Below are 27576 nucleotides of genomic sequence, written 5' to 3' on the forward strand. Positions count from 1 at the left end.
ATTTATAAATATGTTTCAAGTGTACATGAACTGTTTGTTGAATGTTGATAAAAGTCAGAAACAAATGTCCATTTTCACTTGTCAGTGTACATGTTCCAGTTCTGCTGAGAAAGAGAGGCATATTCAGATTTTGGCGCCAAACTGGCTTATCTCCTACCATGTGCCCAGCTGATGAAAATGTGCTTTCTGATGTCACGGATGCTGCTGGAAGGCACAAATATTTTCATGCAAAGCCTGTGCTGCAACTGTACTGTGTTTAAAGTGACCAGCCACTCTCCTGGCAGTGCCAAGTATATTTTAAACTGCATTTACTTTAAGACCAGTGTTGACTGCCAATTGCAGCATGTGTGTGAAGTAACAGTGATCTGGCCAATCATCCAAAAATTTCAAGGCCAGGTTGGTGTTTGAGCCATTATCATGCACCATTTCAGCAATCTTGCGAATTGGTATTTGCAATCCAACAGCAGCATCTTCCAATCGGAGACTGATGGTTTTACCTGTCACTCAGGCATTTCCTTGTCTGTAAAACAACTGCCTGTCATGGTTTATTCAATGAGCTGTCATGCATGTATATGCAATATTCTGAATGGAGGTCCACATATCAGTTGTGATAGCAACATACTCTGTGTTACCCACTGGAGTTTTAATTTCCAGTTTCCTTGTGCATAAAATTCTTTATTCAATGCTGTAGTTCTTCTTCAGCCTTTAACTTCATAATCAAGCTCTAAAAAAAAATTCTGAATGTGAAATCCCCCACCTTCCACTATGCTGAATGGCCTGCAATCCTGTACTATAAATGCAGCAATTTTCCTGTGAATTTCCATTTCTCTTGATTTTGTTAGTTTTGGCTTGAGAGGCCCTAAAAATATTGTAATGCTTGGTGTAATGTTGCTTTGTTACTAGCGTTTTCCACATTGGTGTTATGGGTTCCAACCAAGTGGTGTCACATGGTACTCGTATTACGACCTTTGTACGTCAAAGTAATTTCACACACATTGCATAGAGCACCATTATCATTGAGTTGCTTAGCATATGCCCACACTTTCAATATTTTACCCATTTCTAATTTCAAAAAGTAATTGATTTTAAATTGATGCACTATCCTCTCTGAATACGGTACTGAGTAATGATTAACCAATAATATGAAATCCCAGGTGCTTACTCAAGTAATTTTCTCACCAGTGACACCTTCTTTAATCTCACCAACACAAATGTCAGAGCAATTCAAATTAACAACTTGCATCAGCAAAGATCAAAAGAAATGCCGCCTATCTACAAGCACTTACTGATGAAGGTAATCATATTTGTTGGGGATGAAGAGATCATTGTAAATAGCTAAAATCCTTCCCTTTGCTGGCTCCTGTATTTTATTATATATGATCTCTTCTGCAAAGTTGGAAGCATTTTGTTACACATTATTTTTTCGTACTTTGAAGAAACAATTTTGTTTTTACATACTTCTTCGTCAAAACGTACTGACTTATAGGCAGGCAGATATGGTTGCTTTCCAATCTGAACTTAGATTGTTTTTTCACATGAATTAAATGGGTAATGATGAACCGGTGGGCACACAAGTAACCAGGTACCCGCTGGCATCTTTAAGCATATATACAGCTGAGACTTGGTATTTAAATAGGCCAGGAGCTACCCAAGGTAGCTAATTCTTGGCAAGCAAAGGAGGCCAAATCATAAAGCCCTTTTCCATTGACAAAGCACGAATTAGACTTCCTTGCAGATGCTGTGGAGGATGAAAAGATTGTTTCAAGAATAAGATCCTGGAAGAGAGCTTCACTTGCAGGCTTACATTGAGGCTTCGAAAGTGAATAAAAAGAACAGACAACAGGTACCAGCTTAACATTAATAAGCAAGAGACTGATCCCTGGCCACCAAAGTACCATAACAGTGAGATCATTTGATATGAACCATGTGTGATAGTGGAGGATATGCAGAGTGCTGTGCACCAGGCAACCTCTGTGCTGTGACAGCAGATCCCTCCACAGAGTTAATTTTTGGAACTGTCAACCAAGAACTGAAGGAGATCAATAAACCATGATCTCTGGGGCCAAGGAGATCTGTGTGGAAATCAAAATGGTAACGAATTTATAAAATTACTATAAAACGTGCCTCGATAATCTGGAAAGAACCTGTTCAAAAATAAGAAATTTGACAAATTGTTGGTTAACAAAGATTCACCTAGGCAAATTAGGATGCATATCAAGTTATCAATCTGATTGGTCAAATTCTAGTGGCACACTAAATAATAAATTAATCATGTGACCTTGTGTTTGGAAAAACTTTTAAGTAGCATGACCATATGGTAACCAGCAAATGTATGAACAATATTTTTACTACCGAATTTCATGGGTTTTTTTTGTACCCTTTAATTTTTTGTACAAAATCCAGTTATCAAAATAACAGTTATTTAAATGGATCATAATTTTTCGTACATATCACTTTGTATTTTTCAAAAAAATCAATTAAATTATCACACATAAAATTTCTACTAAGAAGATTTACACTTGCAAAAAAGATCTAAAATACCATATAACATTTGTTTTTACAAAAATGAGTAATTGTTGGTGAGAAATACAATGATTGATGCATAAGCTCTCTCATTGTCATTACAATTTATCTGCCGAGTGGTCTAAAGCGCTCTTCGTTACAGATCACTGCCATCTCACCTCTGTCTGCGGCGGTTCGAGTCTAAGATTCAGCCAATGTAGGCATGTGAGAAAGCTTGCCAGTAGCTTCTCGTGGGTCGGTTGTTCTTTCCGAGGTTTTCCGGGTTCTTCCTCCACCATTAATACTGGCCGCCATGTATAGCCTATCGTGCTGAAAAATGGCGTTAAACCCCACAACAACAACAACAACAACAATTTATCTACTGGCGTTTATTAACAAATGGACAAAGGTCTTCACAGAACATACCTTTAAATATTATCATTAATTAGTTCATCATTGTAACAAAACACTACTTGCATTTTAAAATGAGTTTGGAAGCCCTTTGATGTTTTCTTATCCAACAAGATTTACATTTCAGTACATGCTAATGTGAAGACCACAGACCAATGGTCAACTAGTCCTATTGTTTCATTATAGTCTACAAACATAATATATAAAAACCATGTCATTTTCTATCATAAATTTGAAAGTCATGGGCTCAATTAAATCGATTCAGATATGTACAAATACTATCTTTAAAATGCTTGTACTGTTTTTACTTGGATATAATTAACATTTTATTGCAAATCTATTCTACGACATACCCCTCTATTGTTATCTTTATTGGTGAGTTCGTTTAACAATTAATGCGTATGACCGCTTGTCCTTACAATATCTCCTTACAGCATATGCTGTATGGGCAATGGCTTCAACAGCACATTGACAGATTTTCATTTCCCTAAAGAAAATCTCATTTCCCTATTGGCAGCCTTACTGATTTGACCTCTTTTGTCAATTCTTGCCCTCCATCTGTTTTCAAGTGGAATAACCAAAGCACTAAGCATGTTTAATTACTGTGTAAATAACACTGTATAGCCATGTGGTTGTTGTGACAATGTACATCATAATTAAAACAAGAATGAAGTGTTGATTTAGCGGTGTTTTATTGATAACGTAATATAGTAGGGTCGTAATACATGAGGATTATCACAATCATCAGGTAAATGAAAATAGCCTTTTATCTCTTTGCAATAGCTACAAATAAAAACTGCCCTGAATAAATATGATCTTGTACACTGACAAAATTATGTTTGGTCTCTCTCTTTTTCTCTCTCACACACACACACACACATGCATGTGCGCATTAACTAAAATGTGATTTCAAGTTCTTTATTTTTTTTTGCAATTTGATAATGAGATTATTGTTGCTGTAAAAGTACAAGTTGCACTTAATTCTTGACAATTTACCAATAAATAATACCCATAACTAATCCATGTTCAAACCATCTTAATCATTTTGCCAACATTACACAACAGCTACGTATATTCTAAAAGCAGACATGCTTGTACACTTAGACATAATCCTCTCTCTCTCTCTTTCTCTCTCTTGTTCACTAATAACAAAAATATTTTTGAGTACTTTTATTTTTATTGTAATTAGATTCTTGAGCTGAGAACAGAATGAGACAGAAAAGATGTTTACTTTGTACGTTTATACCATTAGGTTGTCAAGTAGTGTGTGTTCTGCAGAACTTGTTCCGGTACGATCCTTTTATTGTTCGCACATGGTGAGTAACACAAAATGATAATTATTTATTTTACATATAATTTTTCGTACATTGAAATTGTGTACGAAAAATTAAATGAAATAAGGTACTCGCTGATGGGGTGTAAACTCTCTGAGATCAAATTAGCCCTACTTTTGACATAACATAATGTTAATAAATTAAGTTTCTTTGCTGTTTACTAACTGTATGTAACAATCATTTTGTTGGTGGCTGTGCAAATAAAGGTGACTGATTTAAGCTTAGGACAGTATAGAGCTTCATTTCAGAATGTCAAATATAACTTATAAAAATTATTGCATTTTGTTAGTTTACCATAATGTATGTAAGCCCTTGAAAATCCACAGACACAATCAAGAATCATTGCAGACTGAACCCCCAAAGAATCAAGGCAAACAAAGGTCACAGATTTCTTCAGGAAACTGACAAAATATGTACGTACATATTGTCATGTGTTCGAATGCATATTACAATAAAGTGAAATATGCATAAGTCAATAGATGTATTCATTTATTTCAACCATAACTGAATATACAGTACATGTACATCTAGCATTTACATGAATATGTACAGTATAAGGTTTGATGACATCATAAAATAAAGATGTTCATGATTCAATTATCCATAAAACTTATTAATCCACACATATTCACTGCAAACGAATGTGTCCAGATTAAAGAGGTTCCACTGTATTAGAATCCAAAACCATTTTGTCTATTTTCTCTCATAGTGAACTTAGCTTATGCAAACAGAAGCCAACTGTTATGAAGAAATCTATATATATATATTTAGCCCAATCAGATCTATACTTAACCTAGAGTACCTCCAAAGAATGCAGTGTTCTGCAAATTGACACAATGAGTGTCAAAACATGGGGCCATCATAAAAAAATGTGTGGTCAACAATACAACTGTCATTTTTCCATATATTTTTATTTGTTGAAGTACGTGCCATAATAGGAGTATATGCCTGTATTTTGCATTAGTTTTCATTTAATAAATATGCCTTTAATCTGTACACTATGCTGAATGACATCATTCTCAGGGCCTGCTTTACATGATTATAATAACAAATCGAAAATACAACTTTCATAGCAACCAGAATGCTGGCTTCCTTTCAATAGTACTGCTCCAGTGGCCTGAGTGGTTAGAGCATCTGCCTCAGATTCAGGAGGTTGCAGGTTCAAAACCCAGCTGAGTCATACCAAGCACTTATAAAAATGGTACTAGCAGCTATCACACTTGGCATAATACTTTCCAGTGTAAAATCAAATTTTCCAGTGTAAAATCACAGTGTGAGGGTATAGTGTGTACCTATCATGTGTATCAGTAAGATGAAAGGCGTATGATGGTTGTTCACAACCTTTATTAGGACTGTAACTTGACAGTCTGATTAAAATCAGATCGCTATCCTGAGTGAAGATCTGACAGCAACCGCTTAAGGGGATGCTCACCAGTTATTATGTACTATTGAGAGAGTGACGTATGTAAGGTGAAGTTGTTTGCATTTAAAATACGCACAGTGTAAAGAATGTTGGCTTACCTCTCTGCTACTTTAATGCAATGTTGCTGACATTTCCTTGGATATTGTACTTTTGGAAATTGTACATGATCTAAGCACATTGCTCACTAAAATGACTGCTCCCTTGTGCTCAAAAAATCAGTCTGAATTGGTCTAAAGTACACTATCCATAGCAGCTATTGAAATAGGGAAAATGAATTTTGCCAGACTAGACAATACCAGCTTCTGAAAGTGCAATGAATGAATTACCAAATATAGAAAATATAAAAAAAGTTATCGGTTCTTTTTTTATACAATTTACCTCTGAAGTTCAGGAAGTGAAAATGACCAAGTGGAGCTAGCACTTTATTGAAAGGTGCACATATGGAATAAGGCCAAGCTGTATAGTCTATAACCCATACTGCACCCATAAATCATACACCAAAATAAAATGAATGAAAGGTTCTTTGATCTAAACCTAAGATAGATAAGGTCTTTTTTCAAAAGCCAGTATAACCAGTGAGGAATGCCAGGGAAATTCTTTTTCTTTAAAATTCTAACCTACACAAAATAAGAAACTGTACAGCACCACCATAAGGGTCATGTGCTGGTGTCCTTTGCAATTAGCCAAAAATTTTAAAGTGAATAAAATCGATAGGCATACATTGATGCTCTTCAGCTATACTGCTCACTCTCCCAAACACGAAGGTATAAGACTTCATCTGATTGGCTGATAAAATTACCAATTATGGTAATAACATAGGTCACCAGAACATGACATCTAAGCGGTCGCTGTCAGATCTTCATGTAGGACAGTGAAGATCTGATTTTAATCAGATTGGTAACCTTAAAGTCAATAAATGTAGTTTAATGAAAATAGTGTTTTAATCAAAACTTTTGAATGAATCATTTATTTTTCACAGTATTTTCAAAGAGATTAAGATCATAGATTAATATTATCTATTTCTCTGTCTAGCTTCAAGCTCCCCAATGTTCAAGGATAGTGAGATGAAAAATATTTTATTCATGCATTGTGACCTAAGGCCTAGTTACAAATCACACTTTTATAATACAATTTGAAAGATTAGCATTATTTTTTTGTGGTTGGGCTATAGATCAAATGCTGATTAGCATAATGAAAATAAAATGTTTTGGAAGTATGCCTTGTACCACTATCAAGATCCTATCTGCAAAGTTAAGGTCACAGTCATTTCAAGGTTTCTTTCTCATGATGTCTTGGCTAGACCTTAAAGCAATTAGAAGTAGTACTATCCAACACTACAATTTTACATCTGAACCTTTTGTGACTTTCATAATATTAGCCACAAAGGCATGGTCACATTCCAATATGCATATTTTTCTTGTTAAGTCCTGAACTAAAACCCATATTTAAAGAGACTCAACTGAATATGCTTATATCCATGATAGTATGACATTGTTTCACATACAATTTTCATGGTTCCTTCTTAAAATATGTCAAGGTATTCAAGTCTTGTATATATCCTATAACTCTGAAGCTGCTTAAGATATTAGGATATATTTATATGATCAAGAGAGCATGTTGCATACCATGTTCTATGTCAAGGTCAAACCAAGGACACTTGTGGTATCATGTTAAATTATGACATGACTTCTGATGCATTTTTCACAACTGTCTTAAATAAGGTCTATACTACGTTAACACATTGCCTGTTCATCCTTCTGTTTACATTTGCTTGTTCACTTATTAACATTAAATTTGCACTATGGGTGAATCTGGAATGAGTATGTATGTACCATGTACATCATTTTTGTTTTACGTTACTATGTTGATTTGTCACATGATCATATGTGAAGTCAAGCTCTATTTGTAGATGATGAAAGGCTTGAAAACCTTATGTACACTGATGTTAGACCATCTTTAAACATGATTTTCAGACTTACTAGACTGACAACAAGCTTACTTTTTAGACATTATGGGTCGGAGAAAATGAAGAGAAAGTAACATTTTTGAAAATGTATGCATTAGTGCTCCTTGAAATGCTCTGATGTGCAATTCAGCAACTTATTTCCTGAAGAAACAGTCCCTGGTATCTGGCATTAGAATAATGACTGCCAATAAGGAAAAAAAAAAAAAAAAAAGCATAGGACAAGCCTTGTGATTTTTAACAGCCATATTCATTGTTTGCATTGAAATGCATCACCATTCAAAAATAAGGAGATTGCTAGCAACAACAAAATTGTAAAAGCTAGCCTTGTGATATTATGACTTTTACGATATATTCATTTTTCTTTCCACTGAAAACAAACTCTTTAACATATATTAACAGAATTAATGAAATGTCTTACTTTTCACTTTTTCTGAAGCTTTTTTATTTTGTCCTTTCTTTCCTGTAAAGGAGAGAAAACATGATACATAAAATAGTATGAAAGCTCAAAACCAATGCATGAAAATACTTAGCAACATTTAATCATAGTATAAAAGAACAGGAGAAATTAACTTGTCATAAGAGAGTAAAACTTGCATATATACAGGTAATAGTAAGCCTTTTATTCAGTCTTTACCTTCCTAAGTACGTAAATTGCACTTCCATTTTCAATACTTCCATTGATCCACAGGATTTAAATAATATAAATAAAGAGATTTTGAATCATAAACAAGTAAAGTGTCTTCCTTCTGATGAGCTAGGCAAGCACATTGGAAATAACACGAAAGTCATGAACTACATATGATCTATTCACAAAAATATTTACTGCTTACAAACATCAAAATTATCTCTTCTGAACTAAAAGCAAATTTAAACATAAGTCTAAACTCCGGATTTCCACACACTTGCTATCTCTCTCTGTACACTTATGGTAGGATGAATAGATGGTGCTGTATGAATAATAAAACATTAACTACCTTTCTTACTGGAGGTTTTGAGAGAGACTGTAATGGCTTTCCTGGACCGAGGTGCTGCCTTGACTTTTGGGAGTCCTGCCTTGGAAGTGGAAGGAACTGGTTCTATGTCCTCCCAATCAACTAGATCAAAGTAAAATGAAAAAGATCATTCAACAGCAAAACCAGAGTTACACATACTAGTACTGCATATATAACCTATGGTGGTCTTTAACTCAGGACAAAGTATTTTTTGGAAAGGTGTAAAACTATTCTTCATGCTGTAATACTATCCTGTCACTACTGCCTTGCTTACCTTATGGAACACAGTCTCCTCATCTGAACACACAAGCAAAAATTATTTGGAACATTTTAGAAATCTAGTACTGAGAGAACCCAGAACTAGTCTGACTACCATATCAACAGTTCATGCAGAATCCCCTTTCTGTTTGACTTGGAACAGACTATTCTTGGACCTACAAAGCAGACTGGGTAGGGAATCTTGCAATAGTGAAAGGTATGTTAAACATTATAAGAATTACAATATTGTGTGCCATAACTATCAGACCCAAGAAAAAATATGCCTTCGCTTTGGTGCAACAAGAGAAAAGGAAAAAAGAGAAAGTATTGTGTGAGCAGCAAAATGCACCTCTCATAACATCCTCCAATGATATATGATGATAAGCCCATAAAGGAGCCAAAACCCTGACTACATGGGCATTGATTCTCAAATGAAAGGTCCTCTCCATGAGTAAGGAATACTTTCTTGATAATGAGGACAATCCACCTGGAAATGGTGGATGCAGAGATAGAGGTCATATTAAGAAGTTAGCAAGAAACTCTTCTCCATTTTGATGCAACCAGAAAGAACTAAAATGCCCTAACTGGGCAGAGATGTCTCTCTTGATCATTCAAAGCATGATACAACAGAGAATGCTATCTCTGTACAGAGCAGGGTTATAAAAGTAAGCTGAGGTTCTTTAGCTCCCCAAAAGACAGCTACAAAAGGAGAGAAACTGACTCATACTTGCCACTGAACCATAAAAAACCTTTATAGATAAATCATTAAGTTCACTCTTTCCAAAGGCTCTAAAGAGAGCAGGAAAAGTTTTATGGAGCTTCACCCAGCATTTCATAAGGGGATTTTGATAAAACCCACAACATGCACGAGATTCCATTGAGTCATTAGTAATTTAGAAGCTGGTCTCTGCAGCTAAAAAACCCGACAAAACTGAAAACAAGTCCGAATCCATGGCTGGACCTTACAAATACTTAAGCAAGTTTAATGTGGTTCCACTTTGCATCATACACCTGGATGATACAATTGGCAACCTTGCTCAAAGTCTTGTCCTGCCTGATAGATCACTTAAGATGAGACAAGCTGATGGCAGAAAATGTTGGGACTGTTGTGAAGAGACCTCTGTGCTACAACAGCAGGTCCCTCCTCTGAGCTTGTTGTTGTTATTGTAGGGTTTAACGCCATTTTTCAGCACACGATAGGCTATACATGGCGGCCAGTATTAATGGTGGAGGAAGAACCCGGGAAAACCCCGGAAAGAACCACCGACCCACGAGAAGCTACTGGCAAGCTTTCTCACATACCCACATTGGCTGAATCTGAGACTCAAACCCACGCAGACAGAGGTGAGATGGTCCTCTGAGTTAACGTAATGGGCTGGTCTACCAACAAATTATGTACATCAATGAACCATGATCATCTGGACCACAAAGGAATAATGTTGTTGTAGGGTTTAACGCCATTTTTCAGAACAAGATAGGCTATACATGGTGGCCAGTATAAATGGTGGAGGAAGAACCCGGGAAAACCCCAGAAAGAACCACCGCCCCACGGAAGATACTGGCAAGCTTTCTAACATACCCACAATGGCCAAACATGAGACTTAAACCCACACAGACAGAGGTGAGATGGCAGTGATCTGTAACGGTGAGTGCTTAAGACCACTCGGCACCATAAAGGAATGTACAGAATGAGCTAACAGTAGATGTCCTAATTGTGGAGCAATTACAGAATCATTCTGAAAGGTGGGAAGGCATTAGCAAACAGACAATACCATTTCAGACTGAAGGTATCCACTGGCCAGGCCCTCTCATCACAGACTGGATCAACATTAAAGAGGAGCTTGTTGTTCAGTATTGTAGGAAACAAGACCATCATTGGTCTTATCCAGTCTGTACAAGAACTCTGCTATGCTTGGTGTAGAAACAATTCTGAGGATAACTTTTCCTTACCTGGACAGACTGCCCAGGAAATGAGGTTGCAGCCATTGTGCCAGTTATCGAAATACTGGATAGTGGGGATCCCCAGAAGCCTCAGGTGGGTGGCTACTACTCCATCACCCTTATAAAAGTTCTGGGAGCAAAGCTAGGCCAAGTGGCAGAGCTCAAAATTAGAAAACCTCTCAGTCCAAGCAAAACTGGAGTCATTTTCTATGAGGAGTAAAATTTGGGTTGTGAAGGTATGCATCTTGATGGTCAATGGAAAGTCAAGTCACCAGGCCTTATGGCATTTCTAACTGAGATGGTAGTCTCCATCTCGAATAGTTCCTCATGAAAGAATGTTTGGTGTAGAAGGAACAATGGTAAGTCACAACTTTCATCTTTTTTTTCTAAGACCAGGAAAATCTGAGAGTAGAAAGCTGTAGACTTGCCATTTACACCCTTCTGCAGCAGGGTGTGCAACTCTTCTCTTAACTGAACCATAATACCACGAATGGGGATCTTGGCAAGAGGAGAATGTACCCAAAATAATAAAAAAAATATCCTTCTTTTAGTACTGTAAAAGTCCTACACATCTTCTGTTTTGCCCAACCAAACCTCTGAAAAAATGGATATCCTAGCACCCAGGGGATCCTGAGATAAGGGATGTACAGCAAGAGAGAGTTCAAGTCCTAAGTCCTCCCCAACCTCCATTTCCAAGGAGTACACAAGCTTTCTCACTTTTGGCAACCTCATCTAGCTAAAGACGGGTGAGAGGGGTGACTGAATTTATGTTTTATACTGGACTGTTGAAAAAACTACATCCATTAAAGATTTTGGTTTGGGGTTTTGTAGGTTTAATGCCATTTCGAAGAATATGATAGGCTATAAATGGTGGCCAGTATATTTGGTAGAAGAACCCAGGAAATTCCTGAGAGGAACCACCAATCCACAAAATGCTACTGGCAAGCTTTATCACATACCCAAGCCAAGACTCAAACCCATGCAGACAGAGATGTGGTGTAATATGATAAGACCAAAAACTAAGACAACTCAGCCACCCAGGGCCCCTCTTTCTAAATAACTTTGAGGAGGGCCCCGAGGGGGAATCAAGATGAGGACACTCCCTGGCTAGTTTCAATGGGTCAGGAGTGGCTGTGAGGGACTGGTGTTGTTGGTTCATTTGATCACGAGGTATAGGGGGAACATGGACATTTCTTCAGAGGTCTCTCTAGGATTTAAAACTAAGAGTCTGGGACTCCCATTTTGGTTAAAATAGGTGTCCCATTCCAGAAAATGTGGAACTTTGCAGATTTGAAGAACTACTGGTTGCCATCGAGTTTAATTTCCACATTCTTTGCACCACTGACACATTGCTCTTGTTCATCAGAATGAGACTGAATTTTGTCAATCCAAGGAAAGGTCCTATTCCAAACACTAAGCCAGGCATCAATCACTTTCTTACACTTGGCTACAATCCCATCCACACTATTAGTTCTAGCAACTTCTGCACTCTTCTGAACCTCATTAACTCTTCATCAGTCTGCCACTTAATCCCAGAATACTTGTCCAAATTTGCAAACAGCATTTTGTCTAAGTCTCAAGGTGTTTGATTTCAAGCTCATATACACTATTTATTCAGCTACCCCGGAAGCGAACACATTAATGAATGCTAAAGTTGTTCATTTGATGTACTCTTATAATGATAACATGTTCATCTGGGGGTCTTTCAGCCAATGAATTCTCTCACTGTAAATATCAGCACAACTAAAATAATCAATTGAGTAACACCTTTTTCCACTCAGCAAGTGGCTGATGCAGGACTGGCAAGTCTTTGAATTTGCCACCCAGCTATTACATGCATATGAAGAACTCTTACTTAAGTGATTTTCTGCATCCCAGATAAAAAATATGCATCCAAATAACCATGATTAAACATTTCCAAGACCAGTTTCTTCTTCCCTGTATTGGTGTAAAAACTCTTGGCCAGGAACCAAACAACTGGGCCTGATACAATAGAACTGGCAAATGTCAGTTTGTATACATTTTGTAAAGGATAAATATATAGGTGGGAACCCCACATTATCCTCACTCCACCACATTCCTAAAAAGAAAATATGTAAATCCACAGATAGTACTACCCGAAAGAAAACATATTTAGCAAAGTTTATTTTGAAGCAATGCAATAAAACTCTATGATGAAACAATCTGCCCAAGCAAGTACTGATGAACAAAACAATTAAATAAGTAATCAAGTAAGTACAATTAATTGCTAATTCCCAAAATTGATGAACAAGGGGGAATTAAGATTCTGGGACCAAAAAACCAATACTTACACCTGCAAATATATAATCAAGTTCTGATAAAGCAAGTATTAAAATAAAACTCCACAGGCCAGATTACCTCAGCACTGGGTATGGAAAGGAGAAGAACAGAAAAGAGCTATGCTAGATGAACATGACACCGTAAAATCCCCTAAATATCCAGAGCTAAAATCACAATGAAATAGTTGTTGTTGTTGTTGTTATAGGGTTTAACACTATTTTTCAGCACAAGATAGGCTATACATGGCGGCCAGTATTAATGGTGGAGGAAGAACCTGGGAAAACCCCGGAAAGAACCACTGACCCACGAGAAGCTACCAGCAAACTTTCTCACATATCCACATTGGCCGAGTCCAAGACTCGAACCCACGCAGAGAGGTGAGATGGCAGTGATCCATGACAGAGAGCGCTTTAGACTACTTGGCCACTCGGGGCCCCCATTCAAATAATGATAGGACTGAGAAAATAATCCTGCATATAAAACCGAAAATTAAAACAATCTGCATAAATATGTTATTTAAACATGTAAATGAAGTCAATTTTTCTTTGTATTATACGTGTCCAAGTAAAAATGATCCTGCTTGAGTTGATGACGTTGTAGTCAAACTGGTTCTGGGTTCTCTCTGAACTAAATTTCTAAAACATTCCATATAATGGGGGACTGGAAGTATGAGCTTTAATGTGGTAAGCAAGGCAATAGTGACACATGATGTATTACTACAATAAACATCTTTTAATTACCACAGTTTGAGAGTAGACAACAGAACATAAATGCAACCCACACAGACAGAGGTGAGATGACAGTGATGTGTAATGGTGAGTGCTTTAGACCACTCGGCCACTCGGGGTCCCCTCTGTAAGCATTATCATTCTCTTGTTTTTCTGGTTCTTGTCACTATGTTAAGTTATGCCTGTGCTGAATCACCATTCATATGAAAATAAATTTTTGCTTGCTGACTAAGTAGCTGTATACGTTCTTTTGCATTACCGAGTGTTTTCTATGTATAGAGTTTAGAACTGAGCAAAATCATGATATTAAGATTTTAGTTTGTGGCAAAAGGATTCCATGGAAAACTGTTTTACTTTCACTCCGCTATGATTTACCTCCTTTCATAAAGGACTATAAAATCTAACCCAAAACTTAACATGACAATTTAATAATGCTGTTAACGTCTTCTTGCTTCTGCTTATGTAAGCAAAATAAAAACGTTCAACACAATGGAAAGCCACCTGCTGTGTCCTCCTCTGAAGCAGAGGATGGCTCCAGGTCTTCATCTTCCTCGTCCACTGGCTCTCCACGCTCCTTCCGAATCGCTTTGTTAAGGATGTTCTCCACCCTAGTTTTCTCCTTGTTTGGCAGGCGATATGTGTCCCTAGACACTCGCTCCATTTTCACATTGGTCAAAACACACTCAATGTCTGTTGAGTCCATAAAATCAATTTTGTACAAATCTGGTGCCTGTTCCATATCCAACCACTGAATTTTAAACCTCTTGGTGTTATTGAAAACATTCTGGTTGGTCTTGCACAAATAGAAGCTACCTGGAAAAAGAAAAACAGTTCAACTTGACTGTACAATACGTGAATTAATAACTAAATTTACACACTGTATGCCATGCATGCTTTTAATGTCCACAGAGTTTCAGACATGCATATAATTTGAATTTAAATTTTAATTACTCCTTTTATAATGATCAAATAAACAGAAATCTGGCAAACACGATTTTTTCTCAATTCTAATATCTTGTAAATTAAATTAAGACTCTTGACTGGACTAACATCTTTGATAAAATCTCATTAAGCAAGAGTTATTAACAATGAGTGCATTGCAAAGGTCCCCAATTACTACTGCTGAAAGCTGGGCCTTAAAAAGAAGGCACTGCTACAATTTGCAAAGCTGGGCCTTAAACAGGAACTTGCCAGTCTGCAAAGCTGGGCCTTAAATAGAGAACTTCCTACAGTCTGCAAAGCTTGGATTTAAATTGGGCGAAAAACTGTAATACTTTAAACATGGGAACTTCCTACCATTTGCAAAGCAGAAATTTAAACAGAGGAACATGCAACAATTTGCAAAGCAATGGATTAACGAAGAACTTTGTGGAAACAAATGTTGTTGCATCAAACAACATTCGCCTTAAAAAAATGATGCAAAATGCAGGCAATCAAGAGCAAGAGTTCAACAAATTAAAGATGCATATGAAAGGTGCTGTCTTCGTGAGTTTTAACAACATTTTGCATCATATAATAGGCCATACATGGCAGCCAGTATAACTGGTGGAGGAAGTACCAGGGAAAACCCTGTTAAAAACCACCAACCCACAGGAACCTACTGGCAACATTTCTCACATACCCACTTATTACTGTAACCTTACCATTAATCTCATGGGAAGCAGACAACTGAAAATTGAATTCATCTCGGTTCTCATCAACAAAATTTGATTGATATCCACAATCCATGGTAAAGTAATACTGAAGAAACAAGAGTTCTGAGAGACAAACAAAGTAGAACTAATGTTACTACAAGGTGGAACATATTTTCTTCTTTCTGTCACAGACCTCGAAATCAATAGGCTGTTTTCTTACTCCAAGTGCAAGCCATCCATAAAGTTGGGCCCAGGTAAGTGATGTAGAATCCATCCATCACCAGCTAAACAATATTCAAGACATGCTGCAAGGCAGGGTCATACTAAGTTATCCTCCCAAAAGTGGAGCGACAGAAGAAAAACAAAAGTTTGATATTTGATTCTCCCCCAGAATTAACATTCACCAAAACAAATGTTTCATTTTGTATTATATCCAAAAATGCATGATTCATAATATATGTATCAATGAAATCAAACGATGTACTATGCTGGCACTAGAATACACTAAAACTGCCATTTGGTTTCTTTTCTTTATTTAATAAAAATAGTGTATCTTAATAATAATTTTCAACGCCTTCTGTTCAATCACTAGTGCCAACCTAGTAACGTGTCAAAATTTAATGCTATCAAATTAATTTTCTTATCCACAATTTTTTATATTAAGTATAGGGAAGTCTTAGATTCCTTCTTTTCCTCTCTCTTGGAGACCATTCTATGTAACCTGTAATGTAGTGCCAGGCTGTTACACCAAATCAAATAAAATTCAGTATAATCATACATATATAGGCTTAATGTAAAATCAATGCACACATTTCAAATACAATGACATTACATTCATAATAAAGATAATACTCTCATAGTCATAACCCAAATGTTATTTTCAAAATCTCAATAGACGTTTTGCCCCCAGTAAACAATAAAAAATTAAATAATGAATGAGAAAAAGATCTCTGTACCAAGTAGATATCTTTTTTGTTTTTCAAAGTCACAATGTAACTGATCATTCTTATACCAGATTATTTTAAATGTTGTTGGCTTTCTGCATCATAAATAACTTGTGTCTGAAACATGAAACAGAAAATATTGGGTTCTGATATAAAATTAGCAGTCATAATCTGACAATGTTTATTTTTTTCTGAATATCAATAGCTATAAAAATGGTCTGTATTATAAAACTTGCAGCTGGTCTTGCCGTCTCAAAATATGTTAATGCTTGTCTTTGTGCAAAAAAAGCATATTTACACAATCAAAATTTCTTCACTACAAATATGTAGTAAATAGCAAACTATCACTATATCACTTTTATCAAGTTTTGATGTATTGTTTCATACATTTGATACAAATATACTATAAACAAGAAAAAATAATTAAATTGAAAATGAATAGTTTTTTTTTTAAAAGACTGGTACATTTAAAAAAACTAATTTATCCCACCCACCAAACAGCTAAGGAATCATTGAATGGTATGTGGATTATATAATTTTAGGGAAATCAATCTGCTGAAAACAATATACACATACAAGAATCACAGAAGTAATTAGATGAAAATAATATGCAGATATAAGAATATGAATGATGATGCTTAATATCTACTTATCAATCAATTAACTCTTTTGCCCAAATAACTCTCTTTGTTTAACTCCATTGTAAGATAGTAACACTTTTAAATACAAGATGAAGATGCTATCAATTCTTTGTTTTAAAAGCAGAAGTAAACAGGACGTAATGTTGGGCAATCCATACTGTTGGTTGGAGTTTTTGTTTTATATTTTGGCCTATAGATTCATATGGTACAATATATACCACCAACAAAAGGCACATTTTAATTCTCATTTATTATAATTAAATAATGAAATCATTTTTTATGTACAAAAAACAGGAGACATCAAACTTTCTATTCAGCTAGAAATATTAAATTCGATTTTAAATGTAATGCTAACCTTAATCTAGAATGGGCAGATATACAAACATCCACAAAGTGATTACTATGTTAAACTTCCACCTAAGGGGGCTCAGAAATTGTTTTTAGTTACCAATAAATAATGTTACATAACAGTCGCAACACAAATATGACAATGCAAATTGTGCCAGCAGATCAGGGTCTACCTTACCTTATTGCAATTGTACTTTGAAAATAAAACAGCATAAACTTTTTGGCTGCTATAATAAATCTAGATCTATACTCCTATATAACAGGTAAGCATGATGCATGACACATAAAATATGGTATATGCATACCTTCATCTCCTCTGACAGCCAAAAACAGTCCTTTTTTGTACAGAAGTGTGGGTTCCTCCTTTGTCTCCTTAGCTTTAGGAGGAATCTCTTCAGCAGGTGACTGAAACTTCTCAACCGGGACTCGCTGCCGTTTCAAAGGTGTCCTTGGTTCCAGCTGGTACACCTTTTTCCTCTGCAAGATTCCATGGTAAACGATATTGTAAATAAAACATGAGTGCAGTGTATGATACATCACAAACCTGTCCTATTTTCAATTGTCGTTTATGCAGCCACATGTAGGGTATGGTTCACTGTACATTATTCACCAACAGTGACCTCAACCACTGGACAAGGTATGCAGTCTTTAACTAAACTAAATATGCACAAGCCAATATTATCCTATTAGGCTTACTGTGACTGTGATCTCTGATCTTTAGACCCCAGAATCTATCAGTTTCTTTAGATTGTCATGATTATACAGTAATTTCTTGGTAAGGAGGCTCACACATCCTGTAATCTATTTAATGCTTGTTTATTTTTTCTTTCTCTTAAACCTGTAAAATTCGAAAAATTTAAATATCCAAAGGTTTCTCTCTCCCCCCCCCTTGTTTTTCATTGTGTTGTTTGTCAGGCAGCAGATTAATCGACCAACCAAAAAACGAAGAGATTGGGAATAACAAAAATGCATTTATGGTAATTTTTCCCAACCCACCTCCAACTCTCTGTCATCACATCAGTTTTGCATAGTCGATCTCTCTCTCTGGACCATCATAGCATGATACGAGCAAAACTCCACAAATAAATGAGCATAGCAGATTTTCACCTGTGTCACAGGATGATGTCTCTGGACTGATGAATGATAATAAACGTTACAAACTGACCAATGGAAAAGGGAAAGAGAGAGATAGAGGATCAAAAATCAATTTTATTGTTGATAGCAGCATTGATTCGTCAATATATCGGTGCATCAATACTGTTGCTGTAACAATACACATACTGATACAAGAAATGGAGAATATGTATTAAAAAAATGATACAGCATGCAAGTTATTTTAGTCTTCAGCAGTCATGAATAATTATTATTAGTTTGTGTTATTATTTATTAAAATCAGAATTCATCTGAAACAGCATTTGCAGTCAAAGGCACTCATTTTTATTACTAAACATAAAAAAGATTATTGAGAATACCCACTGTCCATAAATTAACACAAAGTGACATGGTTCATAATCTGCCTCCCCCCCCCCCATTCTATGCTAATTAACTTAACTCAGCAGCATATTCAGCATATACTGTAAAACATGTATAATGAAGTACTTTACACAAAATCTGTTTTTTTTTTGTAAGCAACTGTTTACATATCTGGGTTCTTCAAGCATGACTTGAATGGTTAGTAAACTAAATTTGATTGGCATGTGGTGCCCATGAATAAGCATTATTATAGTGTAGTTTGAACCTTCCATAAAGGAAGTTTTACAAATGCATGTTTAAAATACGGGATACCTAGAAAACCAAAATGTCTGATTCCCAACATGGTTCATAATGATTTTGTTTGACAAATACTGTTTTATGGAAGTGAAGATAACAATAATATGAAGTATATCAAATTAATGAAGCTGGTTAAGTGTTAATGAAGATACCAGTGAATCATTTTGAGCCTGAAAATGGTGTTAAATATGAGTCAGATGTACATCTTGGATGGACAAAAATAGAGGGCATGCCAGTCAATCTCCCTTTCAGCGTTATTTTGAAATTAAATGTAGAAAGGGCAGAATACTGAACTTAACTAAAATAAAGACAAATTAAAAGTACAATGTAATTTTCACTTTTTTAATCAATCAATTTAGCCCTGCAGATCATATGCCACAAAACCATATATTCGTATCCAGGTTAAGATAATCTGAACAAATACAAATGAAGGAAGAAAAAAAATGAAATTGAGAAGATATTTATTTGAATACCTCTGTCTGCACAAGCAGACTATGGCACTGATGGACAAAAAACCCTAACACAGTATTATGGAACAGATGAGAAATCTGGCCTAGAGGGAGAGAGAGAGTGTGTGAGTGCATGCATGCGTGAGAGAGAGATTTGGATTTTTAACACAGCTTTAATAATTTTTCAGTCATATCGGTAAGATGTCTGCATTGTGGCAGCTTATACTGATATCTAGCACTGGGGCATCATCTGCAGACATGTAGCATTATGTCCCACCCAGTAACATTATTCTGACACCAGCCCGACCATTCCTAACACTAACTGAGTACCTAGCGAGGTTATGTGTTACTACCATTTTGTTAAGTCCTTGGTATGACTAGGACAGGGTCCAAACCTGCGACTTCCTGCATACGAGGCGGATGCTTTAACCACTAGGTCACTACTGATTCAAGAAAGTAAGTTTTGTGAAAAATCCTATTTTGGAACAGATCTATCCAAAAGGTAATATCTGTGAGCTCTGGAAAATTGTAAATAAAAGCCAAAAAGATCAGTTTCCTAACCTATTCAAGCTGACAACACTAGCTATGTAAATCCCTCTTCAGAGGAAAGGACAGAACAATCTTGATACATGGTTAAGGAACAGAGTATGCTCAGAAATATTAACAGAATAATGCCTATACAAACAGAAGTGACATCTTTAAAAGATTTTGGTTTCAGTAGAGCTCTGGAAGCTAACATGAGTTAAATGGAGCCTGCATTAAATGGCTGAAACAATGAATAAAGCTCACTGACAACTACACCTCTCCATCGATAGCTCGCGCACAACGGGGTCCACAAACATAGACCACACTATAAGCGAGGCGCGAGTTACCAAGGGACCTCCAAAAATTGAAGAAAAAGAATCGCTTTGACATCGAGAAAACCGTGTGGGTGGGGAATCAGTGTTAGGGAACTGGTATGTTTAATGACTGAATCCTCATTTTACAATCACGTCGATAATAATTTTTAATAATGCGCTTTTTCTAATGAAGTTGTTCGTTAATCTGCTTAAATAACATTTTTTTTTCAAAATATCCAACATTTGAAAGATCGTTCCCACTGGTTTGAATAACCATCCCGTGTACGCAAAAAATCTGTGTATTACGTCACTGCTTTTTGTTTTCTTGATGAGTCTGATTCCCGTAGTGGTGTTTAGTAGTATCTTGCCAAACGATAGTCCATAATTTGGAAACTAGACTAACTGTTGATACACCAACAAACAAGATTCTTTTTTTTCAAAAACACACAACATTTATTTCATGACATGTCTACGTCGAAACTCAATTTTTTATTGTTCAATTAGTACAATGTTAATGTCGTGATTTCATTGGAAGTAATAATGAAATTTCTTATCATCCACGAGGATATCTCTAATGCCAGTTCAAGAATTATCTGAACCTCGCTTGCCCACAATGGTCCGTATCTGCGAAATCATGTTCGATATTTTAAGAAGTATTCATTTCGCTTGGCTGCCTTGTTATCTTTGATCACAGTTATGAAAGAGTTGGCTAATTTAAGTTAGTTTCTGTTCCATACACAATAACGTTTATTACAGTGTTCGATTGATCAAATGAAGTCAGCTCACCTGACATATGACTGAGGCTGCTAGATTTGAAGTTAGTCTGATTTTTGCACCTTTTAACTTTTATTTTATTCCACCTACTGTTTTTATTCAAAATACATAATTAACATGATAATACAAAGGAGGCCAGCTTTTAATTCAGTGTAACAATACAACAAATACTTCTGCAATTCTGTTATCAAAACACGGTCGGCACTTAATTAGGTTCTCAGAGAAACGCTCGCGGACATAGCTGTTACGGTAGATTGATGCATTTTACGTTTAATTACGAGAGGACACATTGCATTTACGACGAGGAACTAAAAGATGGAACTAGAACACACATTTCAATTGATAAAAAAATTATTTAATTTGTATTTATTTATTAAAGTACTGCCTCCACTCAGCGTGACATTTTCATTGATCGAAATTTCCTTAAATATCATTAATTGCGGTGTACTTGGAATGTCATTTGGAAAGAAAATGAAGCAAAATGTATGAGCTATTTTTAAATTTGATATTTCATAGTGTTAATTAAAATTTCCATGTCCTATCTACTGTTTTCAATGATAAAACGAGCGATACATCAAAGTTTCCATTACCACTTTTGATTGCGATTTACTTCAAGTTCAACAAATAGGGATAAATTTTGGGGGTATTTTTGGGTTTAAAAAATGGGATCCACACCTGACACAGCATTATAAGCGGGTTCGCGAGTTATCAGGGCACAAGTTATCGAGGGAGTGGTGTAATAGGTAGTCTGTTCGAAAGTATTTTTGTTATCTGTCTGCTCTGCATACTGAAAATACAACCAGCATGTCAACATACATCAAGGGGCACCACCCACCTTCCAAAGACAGAAAGACCATCAAGTTCATATGTGTATCCATATGCATCATTATCATATTACAGGTTATGTATCGTGAGTAGTATCGATATGCAGTGTAGGTGTATCGTTTCACCCCTAACACACACACACATACACACACAAACAGATCATTTTCTTTAATATAAACCTACAAGAAGCCAATGTTTCAAAAAGTACTGGGTTGGCTTATTAGTGGAAAATGCTTCTGTGAAAATGGTATAAAATTAAAGACAGCTTTATTGTAAAAGAATCAAGAACACTTAGAAAAGTCATGTGGGGCTCACAAATACACAGTGACAACTTGTTTTAATTTACCTTGGAGCTTGTACCAGGATTAGGACTCTGGGCACTATCTTTCTCCTCGTCTTTCTCCATCTCTTATAACCTACAATAGTACCAATATTCTTCGTCATATTTCAGATGAATGTTAAAAATGTATGAAGATAACAGTTTTAACTTACAAAATATCATGGGCTATAACTACCACACAGTTAAGGGAAGCCATAAAGTACACTGCAATTAGGCAAAACAAATTACATATTTCTGGTCAGTTGATCATCCCCGTTTTTCACTGCTGACCCTAGCCCTTCCCCCTCCCCATCTGACTTGATAAAAAAAAAATTCTTGAAAAAAACAATTCCCACAATTTGATTTGTGCATCTAGTTCAGCTTGTTTAGCCAAGTACATGAAGTGCTTAGTACATTATACATACAAATCATGAAAATAAATGTCTAAAAAAATGTACCAAAAACAATTAAATTTGTGCAATTGAGCTGGTTTAGAGCAGTACATGAAGTGCTTAGTACATTATATATATTAATCAATATAATACAGCTGATGTTTATAAAGAAAATAAAACCTACCTACCTACCCTAATTTTAAAAACATGGCACAGATCCTTCATTCAAGGCTTGCATTGGATGGATGGATAAATTTAAATTTCGACATAGTATTCAACAGTTATCGATTAAGAAAGAAGCTGAGTGCAGATAGCGAGGTGATTTCCGTTTATGTTGAAAAACTATAAAAGGAAATAGTCAACTGAAATCTGGTTAGAGAGCAAATGTACAACTGCGACAAGACGCCTAATTCAAAGGCATTTCCCCAGAAGACATTGATCTCAATGACTGAACATGTGGCACAAGGATATAAGATGCAAAAAGATCACTTCACTATAATGGTATGTGCTAATGCCAGTGGTAGTCTTAAATTCCCTTTACATGTTATAGGAAAATCAAAATTGGCAAGATCTTAAAAATATTAATTAAAATGATTTGCCCGTTCAATATTTCTCACAAAAAATGCGTGGATGCGCCAAGATATATTTCATAAAATATGTGTACCAAGTGTAAGATCACATTTGGCATGAAAAGGTTTACCGCAAGATGCAATGCTACTGATGGACAATGCGCCTTCTCATCCGACATGTGATTTAAAGAGCGATGATGGCAAAATATCATGCCACTTTCTGCCAGCGAACACGACATCTCTCATTCAACCAATGGACCAAGGCGTGATTGAGAGTATGAAATGTCGTTATCGCAAAACGTTCATTCAGAAACTTGCTTCGGTAGAAAATTAATTGGGCTTGCAAGACTTTTGGAAGAGTTATACTATAAAAGACACAATTTTCAAGGTCGCTGGAATAAGTTGTGGCCATAAATAGATTCAGCTGACACTGAGACTCATACTGAAACCATTCCAAAAGAAGCTGAATTTTTGCAGTTGTGTTAGAATATTCCTGGTTTTGAAAATATTTTGATGGGGGAAGTAAATGATTGGCTGGATATGGACAAAATGGACTTAGGTTGAGAAATTTTAGACAACGATAAAACTGTCCAAAAAGTGACAATCTTGGATGACTCTGAAACTGAAGAGAAAGAAGATAAAGCTGCTGCCGATGGAACAACAAACATAATTAGCCACAGTGAAGCCATAAATATGCTGTCAAACTGCATTGAGTGGTTTGAGGTACAAGCAGAAGCACATGCTACGCAAGTGTTACTTTTGTGTAAAATTCGTAACAATGCCTCCCAAAAGGCTCAAATAGTATTGAAACAAAAGAAACTGACAGACTTGAAAAACAAAGTAATTATGTACTGTACAATTATTGTTTCTTTTGAATTTCTTTATGATACTGGAACAATGTATGTCAAAATATTAAAAACAGGTACATGTACATATAAAGATATTATGATTTTTTGATGACCCAGTCAATTGCATAATATTTTAATGTGCATATTCTATTATCCATCTATTCATACATCCGCCATGGTCTCGGTCCCGCACCCTGATGAATACTCGAAGTTTTACTGTACATCTAGTGTTGCCTTAGGATGAGCAGTACTGTTCACAAAATAATTACTATGATATGGATTAACTGCTAGTCACACTGGCTCTGTGCCTATTTACTTAAGCCTAGCCCTTAGCCATTTGGCAGATTGTCCACAGCTCATTGGAATATGAAAAAAGCAGCAATTGTGGGAAAATGAGGCATGTCACAGAGACACATCATAGAGTGTGTGTGTGTGTGTGATTAGGATTTTAACGTAGCTTTCAACAATTTTTCAGTCATATCGCTACGATATCTGCAGTGTGGCAGTTCATAGTCATGTCTAGCACTGGGGCATCAAGCCGCAGGTATGCAGTATCATGTCCCACCCAGTCACATTATCCTGACACCAGGCTGACCAGTCCTAACACTAACCTCTTAATGCTGAGTGCCAAGCGAAGCAGCTGTTAGTAACATTTTTGTAAGTCTTTGGTATGACTTGGCCGGGGTTCGAACCCACAACCTCCCACTTCCGAGGCAGATGATCTAACAACTAGGCCACTGGAGTGGTCCAGACACATTGTAGAGAGAAATGGCAAATCCTTTGAGATTTTCAGGCATATTTTACCCATATATATATATATATATATATATATATATATATATATATATATATATATATATATCCCAACAATGCATGTATAATGACCTGTGTTTTCTTGTTTGCAGCCCATGAAAAATATCCTATTTCTTTACTCATTGCACAAATCTTTTAGTCCCTCTGATGTTGTTTTCTTTGTCAAAATTTGGATGTATTAACTAATTTCTTGTCAGCCAGTTTAACAAAAATCAGGCTTATCTGTAGCCTCGCATTCAACAATAAAGAAATTAAGTAAAGTTGCCATCATAAAGAGTACATGTGATATTGAAAATTAAGGTATATATACCTGTACATGACACAAAAAGAGCCGATTTTATGATGATTAGCATAGAAGTTTGTATTCCTACTACAAAACAAATCCAAAGATCCTGGCACTCTTTTTCTAAGTACCATATATAATAGGCTGCAAGTGTTCCAAATATAATAATAATAATAATCATAATAATAATGTGGACTTTGTATAGCACCTAATCTTTAGAATCTCTAAGCACTTTACAACATTAGACAACACCTATAAGATAAAAAAACATAAAATGATAGGATTACAAACACAAACACCATGAAATTAGAAAACAGAAAAAAACATGCTGAGAATATTTAAGGTAGGAAACATTATTAGGTCTTTAAGTTTGTTCTTGCAGTCGAAATGTGTGAGTTTTGAGAGCACTCTTGAATGGGAACTGTGTCTTTGTGTCTAAATTCAGTGGGCAATTCATTCCACGTTGCTGGGCCCTGGTATGCAAAAGAACGTTGACCATATGACTTTGTTTTCATAGTGGGAATAATGAGAATACGATTGTCAGAAGAGGAGCGTAAGCATCTTGCTGGTGTGTACACATGGGTGAGGTCAGATAGGTATGCTGGACTGGAACCTGTCAGTGAAACGTAGCACAGAAAACAAATTTTGTGTTTGATTCTGGATCAAATGGACAGCCAGTGAAGGGTACAGAGCAGGGGGAGGTGTGCACTGATCGTGGTACTCTAAGTATGATCCGAGCAGCTGTGTTTTGAACTTTTTGAAGTTTCTGGAGTAGATATTGAGATGAACCAGACAGAATTGAGTTACAATAGTCCAGTCCTGAAAGTACTAATGAACACACAAGTGTTTTAGTGGCATCAAATGAAAGATATTTGCGAATGGAGCTGATGCATCTCAGCTCAAGATATGCAGCCTTGCATACATCAAAGTGAAATATCTGATAAAGTGTTCTAAATTCTTCTATTGAAAAATCTGAGATCCATTCAGCGTCTTGATATTTTTGCATAGCTTCCATCAGATACATGTACGCTCAAGATACATCTCTGTCAGCTACAAAGCTACAAAGTTACATTCTATCACTTGTTCTGGATACTGCTTAGAATTTATTCTGACAAATATTTGTCTGACATCTGGAATATCAAATACAGAATTGTTTTGAAGTTGATTTTCACATCTATTCTGTCAGTGAAATACAATAAATACATTCCTTGGCAACTGTTCAATGGGTGCAGTTGTTATTCTCCATGTGTTATTGATTGAATTTGGAACTGCAGTTTGATAAACTTTGTTTTGCATAAAATGTGTCATTTTTGTGAATGCTGTTAGCATCGTCTCAAGCTCTATTGATTTATCGATCAATGGAACGAAACGTGGCATCTACAACACCAATTTTGGAATTACAACTGAGCATCATCACCACCAGCTTGCATCAGACAATTGTTTTGATCAGCTCGGTCAAGTGCGTGTGTGTGTGTGTTATGAAATAACCTTATTATAGTCTCGCAAAATCCGAATATTATGCTAAGTGGCAGCATCATAGTTACTTGATTTGAATTATATGTAAACGCACTTAGTTTAGCATAACCATCATTGTATATTAGATTTGTAACAGTAGTATTATTAATAATAAGATTTACTACTGCTAACATTGCAGTTCCATCAGCATCAGCAGCTGGTGGAGTAATTTCAAGAAAATTACAAGCTGCTATAAGCAAAGTCCTTGTTTCATCTGCATTTGATGCATCTATTCCAAAATTGACAAAGTTTGTGATAAGAAAACCTCTTACTATATTTACTCTCTCACCAGCATCAGCTCCAGAAGCAAGTGCATTAAAACGAACAAGTTTGCTTGAAACTGTATTTCCACCTTTAGTATCCTTTAACCACAGCATATTTGTTGCAACAGATCTTGAGTTGTCGTTGCTGAATGAAACTATGTCAAGAACAGTACTTGCAATTGGCAAGTGCATAAAAATATCTTACATTAAGCAAACTGGTGGTACAATTACAGGTATGTTAAACATGGGCTTGAATAAAATAATGACTCATAATCCAGTCGCCGGATTTGATCTTACAAATAAATTTAATGTTGACATTGAAATAAGTGCAGCATCTACAAGTGCAATTACTTATGCAGATGCCAATTTTCTTAAAAAAATCCAGTGGTACAGTAACAGGTATGATCGATATGGTTGAAAATAAGATAACTTCCATGCATTTGCCTGTATGTATATGTAATCTTACCAATAAACAGTAAGTAGATAGTGTTACC

The 27576-nt window shown here is 35.9% G+C and overlaps 1 protein-coding gene across 3 annotated transcripts in view; it reads right to left on the reverse strand.

The window, feature by feature from the left end:
* LOC149804499 (poly [ADP-ribose] polymerase tankyrase-like) overlaps positions 1–27576 on the reverse strand; it is a 201083-nt gene that overhangs the window by 163252 nt on the left and 10255 nt on the right. For all 3 annotated transcript variants that reach the window (XR_016416027.1, XM_089940712.1, XM_089940711.1), the window contains exons 3-7: positions 22427–22496; positions 17729–17900; positions 14358–14669; positions 8611–8730; positions 8055–8096 (exon numbers count right to left, since the gene is read on the reverse strand). Coding sequence is in view for 2 of the 3 variants with exons in the window: in XM_089940712.1 (XP_089796838.1) it covers positions 8055–8096; positions 8611–8730; positions 14358–14669; positions 17729–17900; positions 22427–22486 (706 nt within the window). In the remaining variant the exon portion in view is untranslated. The remainder of the gene's footprint in view (positions 1–8054; positions 8097–8610; positions 8731–14357; positions 14670–17728; positions 17901–22426; positions 22497–27576) is intronic.

The sequence above is a fragment of the Sinohyriopsis cumingii genome, chromosome 2 (genome assembly GCF_028554795.1).
Source record: "Sinohyriopsis cumingii isolate HCF-2022 chromosome 2, ASM2855479v2, whole genome shotgun sequence".
Taxonomy (NCBI): Eukaryota; Metazoa; Mollusca; class Bivalvia; order Unionida; family Unionidae; genus Sinohyriopsis; species Sinohyriopsis cumingii.